Raw genomic sequence first — 15,368 nt, forward strand, 5'->3', positions numbered from 1 at the left:
AAGGAGGATCGGGGGAATGTGAACAAGCTAGTGAGGGGGGAACAGAGAGAGAGAGAGAGAGAGAGAGAGATAGAGAGAGGGAGAGAGAGCAAGGGAATGAACATGCATGAGAGAGAGAGCGATAGAGCGATGGTGAGAGAAAGAGAGGGGGGGGGGGGCTTGAATGTGTTAATACACAGGAACACTGCATCAAACCAATGCACTGCTCTGAGGCTGTGTGAGCGGCTGAGAAGAGTGCGTCAGCAGTGCATTCACGTTCCCAGTGAAGGACAAAGGGAGGGGGGCAGAGAGAGCATCTTAGCCGCCTGCAACACACACACACACACACGCACACACACACACACACACACACACACAGGAAGGAAAGAAAAAAAATAAGAGAGAGAGAGACTTTAGAATAGAAACAAGAAAAGGAGAAGGGGATTGGAATGCTGCTCCTGCTGCTGCTGATGTGACGGTGTGCTGCCTGTTTGAGTGCCTGCGTGCCTCCTCCTCTCTCTCTCTCTTTCTCTCTCTGCCTCACTTTCTCTATCTGTGTTACTCTCTCTCTCTCTCTGTCTCTCTGTGTCTCTCCCCCCCCCTCTCTCTCTCCCTCCCTCTCTCTCTCTCTCTCTCTCTCTCTCTCTCTTTTCAGCTCACACTGGCTACTGCAGTAGCCCACCAGCCAGCGAGCTGCGCGAGTCTGACTGCCACACTAACTGCCACAACTTACTACCTCAGCCCGGGAGATAAACGAATAAATAAGCGACGAGAGAGAGAGGGATACGCCAGGAGACAGCCCCCAGGGGGGACATAGGACAATCGGAAAAGGAATCCTCAATACCTGTTTTTTTTTTTTGTCCACAGAGGGGGACGGATACACCGCTCACATCCACCACAGCATCTCAGCGACCATCGTCCTGCATCTCGCTCTCTCTCTCTCTCTCTCTCTCTCTCTCTCTCTCTCTCTCTCTCTCTCTCTCTCTCTCTCTCTCTCTCTCTCTCTCTCTCTCTTTTTCTCTCTGATGCTGAGGAGGACAAGAGAGCTCTCTCTCTGACAGCTTTTCGCGGAAGCCCCAGCAGTGCAGCGCTCCCCCCCCCCACCCCCCCCTTCCTCTCTTTCCCTCTCTCCTCCTCACCCCCACCCCCCTCTTTACCAGTGCCACCATCTCTCCAACCAACCCCCCCCCCCCCCCCCCAAGCCCCCTCAGGAGAAATAGAGGGATTACTGCTAACTGTGCACACGCCAGCCTGCAGCTGTTCCAACCAGGGCCAGCCCAACGCAGGGAGAGGAAAGAGGAGGAGAGGAGAGGGGGATGACTATGCCGGGAGTCCTTTAGCCTTTTTCCTCTTTCTCTCTCTCTCTCTCTCTCTCTCTCTCTCTCTCTCTCTCTCTCTCCGTCAGAGCTGGGCTAATCAGCGACCGGCTAGCCGCCGGCAAAGTCACCGAGAGGGAGGTCTCTCTCCGCCAACCAACCGATACACACACACACACACACACACATACACTCACACAGAAACAACACACGCGTACACACAGACATACACACAAACACAAGGACCTGACAGGACTGGGGATTTTTATTATTTTCATTCTGTAGCTTTTCTTCTTCTTTTTTTCTCATCCGTGTCTGCCTGGGCTTTGCTGCGTTATGGATCAATGTGGTTCACCCGTGGCTGAGCCGTGTGTTGGAGTCTACGGGCAGAGAGGAGGGGAGTTAGGGGGGGCAGAGGGGATCCAAGCACCTGCCTAGCCAGCTCTACTCGGCCTTACCTCACCCTCCGAGGGCTCTCCATGCTGTTCTCACTCCCAGATACCAGGAGCCATTTTGTTCCCTTGGCTAACAGAGGGCCACCTCACTTTTCAAGGAAAAAAGGAAGGAAATCAACAAAACGATCTATTTTTCCACATATCTCTGTCATGGATGGAAACTATAAATTAATCTGATTTATGATTTGCTGTTGGTGATATTCAGAAAGGGGAACAAAGGACCACTTTCTAACTAATGAGGTAGGTTGATTGATACTGTTTCTCAGCTCCTCTTTTTTTATCGCTGCAATCCTTTTCCTCTGCTGCTGCTTCTCTCACATTAATCTCTCTCTCTCTCTCTCTCTCACCCTCTCTCTCTCTCTCTCTCTCTCTCTCTCGTTCTCTCTGCGTAGCGTCTCCCTGCACTGTCGATGGAGGCTGCGAGACTCGCCTCGCTACAGCCAGGATAGGGTGGTCTGTCCTCCGCTGCTCGCCGTCTCCCCCGACCATGCAGAATAATGACACCTCCACACCATGAGTCCTCTGGGCCGGGTTACTCTGCAGCCTACCTGGAACGCAGCCCTGCTTGCCGTGCTTTCCATCATGGTGCCAGCTCTCAGTGTGTGCCAGGCCGCGGGCCCCCCCCCTCTGGGCCCGGGCAACCCACAAAACTGTCCGGCCGTGTGCTCGTGCACTAACCAGCTCAGCAAGGTGGTGTGCACCCGCCGAGGCCTGGTCAGGGTGCCGCCCAACCTCCCGCCGAACACCAGGTACCTCAACCTGATGGAGAACAGCATAGAGACAATCCAGGCGGGCACCTTCAGGCACCTCCACCACCTGGAGGTGCTTCAGCTGGGAAGGAACTCCATCAGGCAGATCGAGGTGGGGGCCTTCAACGGCCTGACCAGCCTCAACACCCTGGAGCTGTTTGATAACAGGCTGACGGTGATCCCCAGCGGGGCGTTCGAGTATCTGTCTAAGCTGAGGGAGCTGTGGCTGAGGAACAACCCCATCGAGAGCATCCCGTCCTACGCTTTCAACCGCGTCCCCTCGCTGATGCGCCTGGACCTGGGGGAGCTGAGGAAGCTGGAGTACATCTCGGATGGGGCCTTCGAGGGACTGCAAAACCTCAAGTACTTGAACCTGGGAATGTGCAACATCCGAGAGATGCCCATTCTCTCCCCTCTCGTGGGGCTGGAGGAGCTGGAGATATCAGAGAACTATTTCCCTGAGGTGAAGCCCGGAGCGTTCCGTGGCCTGAAGTCCTTACAGAAGCTCTGGATTATGAACTCGGGGATCAGCCAGATCGAGCGGAACGCGTTTGACGACATCGCGGCCCTGGTGGAGCTGAATCTAGCCCATAATAACCTCTCGTCCCTCCCCCATGACCTCTTTGCCCCTCTGCAGTACCTGGTGGAGCTGCATCTCCACCACAACCCGTGGCGTTGTGACTGTGACGTCGTGTGGCTCTCCTGGTGGCTGAGGGAGTATATACCCACCAACTCCACCTGCTGTGGGAGATGTCACTCCCCAGCCCACATGAGAGGACGCTACCTGGTGGAGGTGGACCAGACTACGTTCCAGTGCTCTGCGCCTTTCATCCTCGACGCGCCGCGAGACCTGAACATCTCGGCCGAGAGAGTGGCGGAACTGAAGTGTCGCACTGCTGCCATGAGCTCCGTGCGATGGCTCCTTCCAAACGGGACAGTGTTGACCCACGGGTCGGCCCATCCGCGGATATCCGTCCTCAACGACGGCACGCTCAACTTCTCCAACGTCCTGCCCTCAGACACGGGTGTCTACACCTGCATGGTCACCAACATGGCGGGGAATTCCAATGCGTCGGCCTACCTTAACGTGAGCAATGCAGAGCTGAACACCTCCAACCTGTCCTACTTCACCACAGTCACCGTGGAGGTCCTGGAGCCCACGGTGGAGGAGACCCCCAAGCCCAAACCGACTGTCCCGGCCTCGCCCTCTGTGTTCCAGCCAGTCTTCATCTCTACACCCACCGTGCTGATCCAGAACACCCAGACACCCCGGCAGGTGTCCATCCCCACAGCCCGGGGTCCCATCCGGCCGGCCGCAAGCCTGGATGAGGTGATGAAGACCACCAAGATCATCATCGGCTGCTTCGTGGCGGTAACTCTGCTGGCGGCAGCCATGTTGATAGCGTTCTATAAACTGAGGAAGCGGCACCAGCAGAGGAGCACGGTGGCAGCCGCGCGGACCATAGAGATCATACAGATGGACGAGGAGGTTCCCCCAGGTCCACCCCCCACCTCAGGCTCCAGTGGGTCAGAGGACACGGGCATGGTGCTGCCGACATTACTGGACCACAACAGCAGCTCCTTTAAACCCGGATACGTGTCCTCGTCTCACAGAAACCCATACGGAGCACACTGGAGCCAGAACAACTTGGGGAACTCTCTGCACCGCTCGGTCCGACAACACCACAGTCACATCAGCACCATTGCTGAGCCCTACGTCATTAAGACTACTCACACAAAGGAGAAGGTACAAGAGACCCAGATCTAAGTGACACATGGGCTTACTATGGATCTAACTCTACCCCCATCCTCTCCTCTTCTCCCCTCCTTTCTGCTCACCAGTCCATGCAATAGAATGCACAAAAAACAAGACGGTAACTTTCTTTTGTACAGAAGTGCAAAACAGAGACTGTTTTTTTTCTTGTACATGCTTATACATAAATATATGAATATGAAAAAAAAAAATACAAATATATATAAATGAATCTACTGTCAGGCAGTGGTGAGAGATGCAGATTATATTAAAAATGAAAGGAAATTTAAACTATTTTCTAATAACTTGTAACTTCTATTTAAAAGTGTGAGATGCTGAGATGCTTTGGTGACTGAGGAATGAAGGCGGACCTGTCTAGATAAAAGGCTTTTCTGTTTGTTTTTAGACCATGCTACTTAGAATGCAGTAAACCCCCTTTATATCAACACCAGTTTCTAAAAACAGCCCCCACATAAGTCTTTACAGGTTTGGCTTGTAAAAGGACCTATTTGTACTGTGCCAAATGTTATACATGCAATAAAATATTTTGGTAGATTCAGAACAAACTGCTATCACACATTAGCAGAATCTAGATGGACAGGCACATAATGTCCAGGGATAGCAAGAGAAAGGCAGCGGTAGATTATGCTCTTCAGTAGCTATCAGCCAAATGCATTTGGACTGCAGTGAATTTCTGCAGCCAAGGTTTAACCCTCTGTTTGCTGGATCTCAGCTTCATTTATTTCTAAACGGCAATGCTCCTAAACCTGTTTACTGAGTGTGCATATGATCCCCCCCCCAACCCCCACCCCCAGGTCCCATAGGCAGATGATGAAGTAGAGGCTATTATGAACAGTGATTTGGTGCAATTACTTCATTCAGATATCGGTTGCATTCTGTATTCTTTCGTTTCCCTTTAGGTTGTGACATGCTTCTTAATGGCTTGTGTAGTGTTTAGGGCTAATTTAGTAATGCATTACAGCAGTTGCCTGACTAGTCTCTGTAAGGGCTCATTCCAATGCTAATCTTTCAAAGGAGCAGACATGTGGTGCAGTGGTGGTACAGGGCTTTGCTGACCATTCTGCTTTTAAAAAAAAAAGAGAAAAAAAGGAGTAAAATGAAATGAAATGAATGTCTGAATATTGGGCTTTTCTCCGTGGACTTCATTGAAACAGTGACTTTGTTTGTTTTTTTCTTTTTTCTTTTTCTTTTCTTATTTTCTTTTGAGCAACACTATTTTTATGGGGAGTCTAAGGAGGCTACAAAAAATAAAACCTTTGGTTTGTATTTCTCTAATCAGAGACACGTTGATGTGCCTTTTTTCCTCTCAGTGAAGATGTGGATGTGTTAGCATGTTAGCATTTCAATTCACAAACACAGGGGTTAGCAACACCGCTAATGCTAATGTCTTCTGTTGTGTTTTATTGTGTTTTGCATGGCGTTCCTTTTCTGTCAGTGAATGAGTCTTCAAGCGAGACTTTGCATTATGTTGCATTATACCCCCACAGTGGGGCTCTATGCAGGTCAGACAGGCTTCTGATCTCTGTTGCTAGGCTCAATGAGGGGGTTAGATAGAGGAACACAGATCTCACAGTGACTAACAAGAGGTCCAAACACATTCATGCATCTCAATAGTCTAAAGTGGCTTCACAACTTTTGTTGCATTTGCTCGAATGTGAAATAGTAAATTCCGTATGGCATCCTCAACATCGTTATCCTCTCTCCTGTGTTTAGAGACTTCTGTGGTTAAGATAAAGGAGAGGGAGATGAGAAGCGGACTCCACTTGAGATTCTTGATAATGTAGCCCTAGGTTAATTAAGGGGCATATATTTATACTGTAGCAACATATCACAAAAAGAACCTGCCAGGATTGCATCAACATTATTAGCAAAGCTTTCACACATAATTCTACTTGTGGAAATGATACCATATGTATGTGTCATAGTGAAGGTTCTGACATCACACACAAAAACAGCAGGAAGGTCAATCAACAGATGAGTGTGTATACTCGGTGGTGACTAGTAAGGCATCACTATGAACTTGTGCCCTGCCACCTCAGATAAACCATTTCTCAGTGCTGTAGACAGACCACCAAATGCCATTCAAAGCCCAGAGGGGAGAGAGCAGAGAGAAACAGTTCCTGAACTGTTCCTGTTGATACCAATGTGGCATTTTCTGTGGCTATTTCAAGAAAAATGGGAAACAGAATGACCCATTCTGTAATTACAGACCATTAGGGCTGCAGGGTTGAAATAAACACCATGCCTCTATTTAAAACCTGCAGACATCAATTGTCTTGTCTTCATCATTCATTCTGAACTATCCCTTCTCAGCAGGCCATGGATAAAGATAGACCAGCCTTTCTCTGTTTCTCCTCTCTGCAGATACAGTACATACAATATGACATTATGGATTAATACCGTTACTTCCTTGTCACATTAAGATATTTTTTTTTTTTTTGTCATGGCAGTCAAAGACAATGTCTCTCTGTCTCGTCTTCTTCACTGTAGATTAGCCTGGTGTAAGAGTTCAGCCCTGTGAATGCTATAGCGCCATCCTTAGACAGGGCTGGGGAGTTGCACGGTCGAGGCTAACTCTAGCCTTTTCTCAGTTGTGAAGAACACAACTGCTCTCCTGCCCTGTCCTCCATCCTCCACTCGCTTTATCCCAACAAAAAAAAAGCAGGAGTAACCTAGATTTTCTCCTCCAATGCATTTTCACTAGGACACGAGTGGAGGACGGAGGAGAGGAGTCGTGTTCCTAACGATGAATCAGAATCAGAATCAGAATCGCTTTTATTACATCTTACTATACAAATACACAAGAGTACAGTTATTTGGAAAAGGCTTCTGTGTCTGTATCCAAGAATGCACTACTATATTACATTCCTATATGTATAGAGGCACATAGGATATCTTAGACCAAATGTGCTAAGTGTTAGATCCTGTAATTTTCAAGAAAGCCTTAACGATAATCGGAAGAACAGTCCGGAAGACTCAAATCTAGAAAGGGGTAATAACTCCAGGGGGAGTGTGAATAATATACACTCACCAAACACTAGCAACACATGTACACCTTCTCATTCATTCAGATGGTGTAATGGTGTGGGGAAGGTTTTCGTGGCACACTTTGAGCATGTCAATACCATTGAATACCACAGCCTAGAGTTCAGTGTTCTTCAGTGGCCTTCCCAGTCATCGTAATGCAATAGAACATCTTTGGGATTTGGTAGAACGGGAGATTCACAGCATGAAAGTGCAGTGCACTTGAAAAATATGCAAGAATTGTGTGATACAATCATGTTATCATGGACTTGAATCTCAAAGGAATGTGTCCATCTTGCGAAATCAATGCCACAATGAATGTTTTGAGAGCAAAGGCTGTTTTGAGAGCCCTACCCAGTATTATGGCGCTTCTCCATTGACCAGACCGGGACGGTACAGGACGGCACGCATTTGTATCTTACCCGTACCGTATTTTCAGAAACGTTTCTCTATTATACACAACAGACCTGCCTCCCAGAATGCATTTCGCACCGGCCAGCAGCGGGGATTTTAAATCCTCCTTTTTAAACCTCCATTGGCTAAAAGCTGTAATTTTGGCACTACAAGTGTATGTCACAAGTGTGTGTACTTTTATGAAGTTTGTATATGTTTTCAGGCGAGAAAATAACTATATATATTCCCAAAATGTGTCCAGTTTATCAAAATAACCCGTTTATATATCTGATCTGACGTTTTTTCCCCACTTCTGTTCGCTAGCTACATTACGTTGCTTATACTTCACTGCAGGGTTTGACAGAAACATCGTAACATAATTGCTAAACAAGTTGTAAAATTATGATATTGTGGTCTTAGCAGTTGGTAAAAGAACAGGATATATATAATATACATGAGCAATAACATATCGTGAGCTTACTACAGCAAGCACAATAACAACCAAATTGTTCCGTCTGAAGCTACAATACTAGGACCATTCGTGACTGGGCTACAGGCAGTCAAATACTAGCCGAACGTGTGTGTAAGACACGAATAAACTTGCACATCAAGTGGCATCTTTGTAATCATGACGACGTAGTCATGTCTAAGAATGCATTTCACCATGTAAATTCCCAATATAGTGAAAATACGGGAGCGTACCTATGTTCCCCGGGTCCTATATTCCCCGGGTTCTATGTTCCCCGGTTCCCCGCTTCCGAAAAAGGGTTCTATGTTCCCCGCTTCCGAAAAAGGGTCCTATGTTCCCCGCTTCCGAAAAAGGGTCCTATGTTCCCCGCCTGCCGTTGTGTCAAGCGACCCCAGGTGTCGTTATGTGGTACTGCATGATAGTTTGACGTTTCGACCCCAGGTGTCGTTATGTGGTACTGCATGAGAGTTAGATGTCTTGGAAATATGAAGAACACAATGAATGTCATAGTATTGTCTCAGCATTTTATATAACTCCCTAGATAGATAATTTTCGAGATGGAATTGAAAATCTTATATTCCTAAAAGAACACCAGTGATATATATATATATATATATACACATTATTAAATATTTTTTCTATATTTTTGTCAAACAAAATCAAATAAATACAGTAGAGATATCAATCCAAAATATAGGCTTTTATTGCAACCAACTAATTAAACTATGTTTGTGCATACATAATAACAATAATAACAATAACAATAATAATTAAATTAGGCCAATAATAATAACAACAACATAGGCCAAAGTGCTATCCAAATAAATGTGCAAAAATGCAAAAATCTAAAAGATCTAGCCCAAACGGACGCTATGGCTGACAGCCCTCCAGTACGAAGCCAGATCTCTGAGGCCCTGCATATATACTGTTCTTTCAGCCTCAGTAGACGGGCCTCCAACTCCCTCCACTTCCCTCTCCTTGTTGGGGGAGCGTGGCCTCTGTCTGCCATCCCCAGCTTATCCTCTGAAAGCGTGTGCTGATCCTTCAGGTGCCGAAGGAATATCCAAAGTGAAGGATGGCGCACTTGGACAGCATCGTTTAGAGTACGATGATAAGCTAGAACAAAAATACAGATTTATAACTTATTAGCCTATTAATGGCCTATTAATGTGCAAACTGGTTCTACATCTGCAAGCTGATCTACTAACGGTGTGCAGTGAGGATTGTTGATCTTTCCCATGTAGAAGATAGCGGGCCTTATTTGAAGTATAGCCTATAACAAGTATATCTCACAACTTCCCCTGTGTGTGAACTTCAATTAGTATTCGTTATTTGGGATCTTAGTAAATCAGGCCCTAAATGTTATTAGTTTGGCATGAACATTTTGACATTGAACATTTTCCCCTCTGTGTCTCCTCCTTTCACAATTTTAAATCCTTTCTTAATCCTTTCTCAATCACGGTGCCCGCCCATGATTGGACTGATGTTACGTCCATCATCATTAGCGCCCCTGTACCGGACCAATTGGCAACTCGTCCACCTGTTTAAAGAGCCCTCCTGTCCTCTGCTGTGTTTGATGTTTCGTTAATTTTTGTTTCGGCTCATAGTTAAACCTATACTCGATATACGCACAGGCCCAGAGGTGATAGGATAAGAATGAATTAACCCATAATTAGCAGACAATAGTATATTAACAATATAAAATAATTAACTTAATACTTCAGATTTAGTTATTAGATGAAATTATATATTTTTTGTTCAGATCTGTCATTGTTACACTTACTTTCAACATGGTTATTGGTCCTTTGCTCCATGTTTCTTTCGAACACATTCCACATTGCTAGAAGGGCGCAACATAGAGCAACAGAAAGGACATGTGAGGGTGCAGTCACACAAAAACCAGGAAACTAAAGGTTGCAATTAACTTGATTTTTATTAATACAGCAACACAGGGAACAGAGAGGACTAACAGTGGCACCAAATAAAAGTAATCAAAATAATAACCCCTGATAATTTTAGCTACCACAAACACCGCACAAACAAACAGAATATTCGGTGGCGGTGTTGGAGAGAAGACTGCCGGACAGTACTGGTGACCAACATCTTTGATGTAGAGGTAGACAATCCCAACATCCAAGTTCGGGAGGTCTACGAACATGTACATGCCCACGATACACAAAGGGTGAACAATGCACAATTTCGCCAAGTGGTTACTGGAGAGGTGGTGAGGGAACCCACCGTACCCATCAAACGCATTTACAACGCTGAGCGCGTAGGTCTACAGCGGGGCCGTCCGATCCAGGGTGGAGGTCGGGGGCGACCTCAAAGATTTCTGTCAGTTAGGTCTGTTATGGCCAGAGCCAGAGCTGCTGTAATCCCTCCCATCCCAGCTACCGTTGATGATGTAAGGATCGACGGTCCATGGGCTGAGACATGGGGCACCAAGACAGTGAGTGGGGCATAGCAGTGTTTTCCACAGAGGACAACCTGAGACAGCTGCAACACTGCAGGACATTGTACATGGATGCTACATTCAAGTCGTGCCCACGCCCATACAACCAAGTCTTTACTATACTCGGGGACATTCATGGCTTCGTTGTCCCCCTTGTACATGTCCTCATGGAGCAACGTACAATTGGACACTACCGACAAGTGTTCCAGTGTGTCAAAACGTCAGTCAGGAGAATCACCCACCACCGTTGGCGTCCGCATAAAGTCATCTGTGACTTTGAGCAAGCGCTGAAAACTGCTCTTGAAACGGAGTTGCCACAAGCCAGAATCGGAGGATGCTACTTCCATTTCACGTTTGGATGCAATCTCACGTCAGAATTCGACGTTTGTCCATAAACGTCGAATTCTGACGTCTGCCGTGTGAGACCAGGCTGATTAGAGTTAGTAGATTTGTGACAGCCCCCCAGTGTGTCTGAATTGGAGTCCTAGTATACTGTACTTCCAAATGGTTTAGCATGGGGGGTCAGGTTCAGTACTAGATTTGGGCCAAGGTCCAATAGTGTCCTACCTACAAAAGGTTTTGTACATATAATCATTTTGTTCATATAATAATGTTGTACACATAATAATTGTGTTCCTATTTATAATAGTTCCTGCAATTTCCTGTAAATGTCTTTATCAATTAGTAATCCACAGTATGATTATGTATTTGTGTATGTTGTTTTTTAAATAATAAAATGCTGAGACAATACTATGACATTCATTGTGTTCTTCATATTTCCAAGACATCTTAAGACCCATGTCAAACTCTCATGCAGTACCACATAACGACACCGGGGGTCGAACGTCAAACTCTCATGCAGTACCACATAACGACACCTGGGGTCGCTTGACACAACGGCAGGCGGGGAACATAGGACCCCCTTTTCGGAAGCGGGGAATATAGGACCCTTTTTCGGAAGCGGGGAACATAGAACCCTTTTCATAGAAGTCCTCTTCTGTGTAGCGAGCATCTGAATCAATAGCTCCAGTCAGCCCGTGTCGTTGGAATCAGAACGTTGTTTGTTGTAGCGGGAATATCAAAATGTTACCCGGATACAGCAATGCTATTATTTTCTGATTGGCTGTTCGGTAGCTATATATTTTTATTTGATTAGCTGGTGCTTGGCCTTCTGAACTCTAGGGGAACCAGAGGGAACTCACTTGATTCTCTACCTGTTCTATTTTAATAAAATAGCGGCGCAACTTGGTGGGCGCCCCTGGTAATTTCTCTGCGTGAGAAATACAAGGTGTGGCGTGTGAGCGTGTGAACGGATTGAAATGCGTGTGTCTCACGCCCAACGCGTGAGACTTGAGAGCCCTGTGAAGAGTATCAAATAGAGTGCAAAAAAGCTCACTCAAATCTGTGCAAAAATGTTTATTGCGAGCTTTCGGTCTCAAGGCTCTCGGGCCATTGTAAACAGCAGCTGTTTGACGCGTCACATCGTAGCACGGATGGTACCTTTTGCTCCGAGTCAGGAACGGTAGCAAAAATCAGTACGGGTACTACAGCCCGGCACGGGCCAGTTGGCAGTGGAGAAAGCAAAACAAAGCGGGCGCACGGGTTCTGGTACAGTACGGGATGGTAGTGGAGAAGCGTCATTAGTATAGTGTTCCTAATAGAAGTGTCCGGTGAGTGAATATATATATATATTTTTAAAAACGTTAACAGATTAAAAATTGTCAGAGACAGAAATGGCCTTGGAAATATCACCCAAAGATATCATGACATCTGGTGCCTGTAATAAATGCAGTATAATACTAAAATGCAAATGTGACACTATAATAGAAAAGGACTACTTCGTTCATGGCTAACGAGTGGGTTCTTAATGCAAAACAGGATACAGCACGCAGCCAATAAAACCATGCACACGTACCATGCTTTCCACAACATTGGTGTTGAATGAAAAGTAATGTTGTGAGAGGTTTGCCAGTACAGCTGCCAGTATGTACAATCGGCACCGGATGGGATCATAGGAGCAGATGGAGCGTGTTTTACTGGGTCAAGTGGAGCCTTCTGTGTTCCTCCACGTGGATATTAATATGATACACCTCTAGGTATTCAACACCTTCACATTATGAGACGTTCCTCTAATGGCTATTTTTCCTTCATCTAGACAGACTGCCCTGGTGTGTTTTGTTGTGTTGTTTGGAATGGAGCCGCTTCTCTGTGGAGTGTGTTCCTGAAAGAGCCTGTAGTCACATAAGAGCCCATTAGCCTGTCTCTGAAGTAGGAGTTCTGTACACACACACACACACACACACGCACAGACACACGCACACACAGACACGCACAGACACACACACACACACACACACACACACCCACACACACATGCACACACACACACACACACACCCACGCACACACACACACACACACACACACACACACACACACACACCCACGCACACACACACACACACACACACACGCACACACACACACACACACACACACACACACACATGCACACACACACACACACACACACACACACACACACACACACACACACACACACACACACACATGCACACACACACACACACACACACACACACACACACACACACACACACACACACACACACACACACACACACACACACACACACACACATGCACACACACACACACACATGCACACACACACACACACACACACACACACACACACACACACACACACTAGAGCTAAAGCATCCTTTTTCCCTTCTCCACAGAACAGCACAGAGGGTAAGGTCAGGTTATTACCATATTGCTGATATCCTTTCAGATCTGTACAAGCACAAGTGTCTAGGAAGGGCCTTGGGTGTTGTGCTAACACAAGAGCCCAAACAATAGCCTTCCCCCCCCTGACAACATCGATAGTGCTAATATGAGACTACTGTTCTCCGGTGTGGATTCTCTCTCTTATCTACCAACAGCTGAGTCAGTCAGGCGTTCAGAGCTTGCCTGCATGTTGCCTCGTTGTAAATGAGCTGTGAAGATGTCTTGTCATAACTGCTGCCATCTCTCTTCCTCTCTCCCCTCCTCTTTATCTCAAGTTAATTGACTTAAATTCATCGACTGAAACCCCTCTATAATGCTCAGATAATGTGTTATGATGAGGCTGCTGCCCCTCTCTCTCTCTCTCTCTCTCTCCCTCTCTCTCTCTCTCTCTCTCTCTCTCTCTCTCTCTCTCTCTCTCTCTCGTTATCTTGCTGGCACAGTTGCTGTGACAGATTTGTGGAGGGTTTGGGATCCTGTTCACTGATCCCCCCACCTGTTTTTCTTATCCTTGAATGATAGAGCCGTAGCCAATGACAAGCTGACCAATAAGATGGCTCCTTCTGTTTGGTGAGGGCAATATGGCAAAGCCCCCCCCCGAAAACCGGGTGCTTTGGCCATATTGCTTCAACTCTGTTTACTTCTGATAGGGGCTTATGGTGTATTCTGGGGGGAGGGGGGGGGGGGGGGGGGGGGTAGGGATTCATGGATGCATCTGGAGGAGGTGTCTAGATGCAGAAGCCAAGGGGGTGTCATAGGACCAGGTGTGTGTATGTGTGTGTGTGTGTGTGTGTGTGTATGTGTGTGTGTGTGTGTGTATGTGTGTGTGTGTGTGTAGACCATCCTACTGTAGAGACCATCCAGATCTCTATCTGTTCATAATGAAGTCCCCAGCAGTCAGTGAGGCTAGGACAGGGAAGGCAGAGAACCCAGAGTTCTCTCTCCTGTCACCGAGGGGATAGTGAGAAATGATCCACGGTCCTCTGGGTGAGAAATGGCCCAGCCACCCAAACTCTCATCCCTCTCTCCACGCTCGATTAGTTAGCCTACACCTGCCTGCACTCTTCCCTAGCTCTACAGAAGCTTCCTCTCACTCTGTCTCACGGCTGCTTAGGGATGACTAGAGTCTGAAATCTTCATTTTCTTTCTTCGTTTCTTCATTCACTTTTTTTTTTCTTTTTTTTTTTCAGCAATTGATAACCCGGGGAGAAATTCAGCAGGTCATAACAGATACCTATTTCATAACAGCAATAGGAATGATATAAGCAGTACTCAAGTTGTAAAAGAAACCAGGGGGGATGGTGGATTTTATCATAATGGGGACAATTTTAGCATCCCCACAGCGTCAGTGACTTCAGCGTCAGTGAGTTGGTAAAAATGTCATTGCATGTGTGCGTGCCCCCTCGCCCACAGTATTTTACTCAATATGCGCAAAACTAAATGCGTGAAATAGCGTTCATTGATAAAATTACAAAAGGGATGGAAAGGGGGGGATGGCAGTTTTAGAAGGGGGATGATTTTGATTGTTTTTATTTCAGGGGGGGATGCCATCCCCCCATCTCATCCCCCCTCAACTCGAGTGCTGGATATAAGCACAGTTGAATCCATTAGAATCAAAGGTTGGCAGCAATCACAGAGCTTTGTTTGTATTACCATTAGTCTTGTTCTTTGTTTCAGGTATAGGCAATAACAAAGACAACAAAGACCAGACAGCAGATCAATGGAAGCAGAGATGGACAAAATGTGGTTTTCAGACACACAAACACATACACGCACTCACACACACGCACACATACACACGCACGCACACACACACGCACACATACACACGCACGCACACACACGCACACATACACACACGCACGCAGGAAGGCACACACACACATATGCACACACACACACATATGAACGCAGGCAGGCACACACACATGCACGCAGGCAGACAC

The 15,368-nt window shown here is 46.7% G+C and overlaps 1 protein-coding gene across 1 annotated transcript; it reads left to right on the plus strand.

Moving 5' to 3' along the window:
- Positions 1 to 2,263: 2,263 nt before the first annotated feature.
- Positions 2,264 to 4,267, plus strand: lrrc4.2 (leucine rich repeat containing 4.2; the record flags this gene model as incomplete). The annotated part of the gene is made up of 1 exon (XM_080539388.1): positions 2,264 to 4,267. The coding sequence occupies one exon, from the start codon at positions 2,264 to 2,266 to the stop codon at positions 4,265 to 4,267; it is 2,004 nt and encodes a 667-aa protein (XP_080395514.1).
- Between the last annotated feature and the right edge of the window lie 11,101 nt (positions 4,268 to 15,368).

Source organism: Nansenia antarctica (assembly GCF_963989245.1).
Source record: "Nansenia antarctica genome assembly, chromosome: 9".
NCBI classification, from domain to species: Eukaryota; Metazoa; Chordata; class Actinopteri; order Argentiniformes; family Microstomatidae; genus Nansenia; species Nansenia antarctica.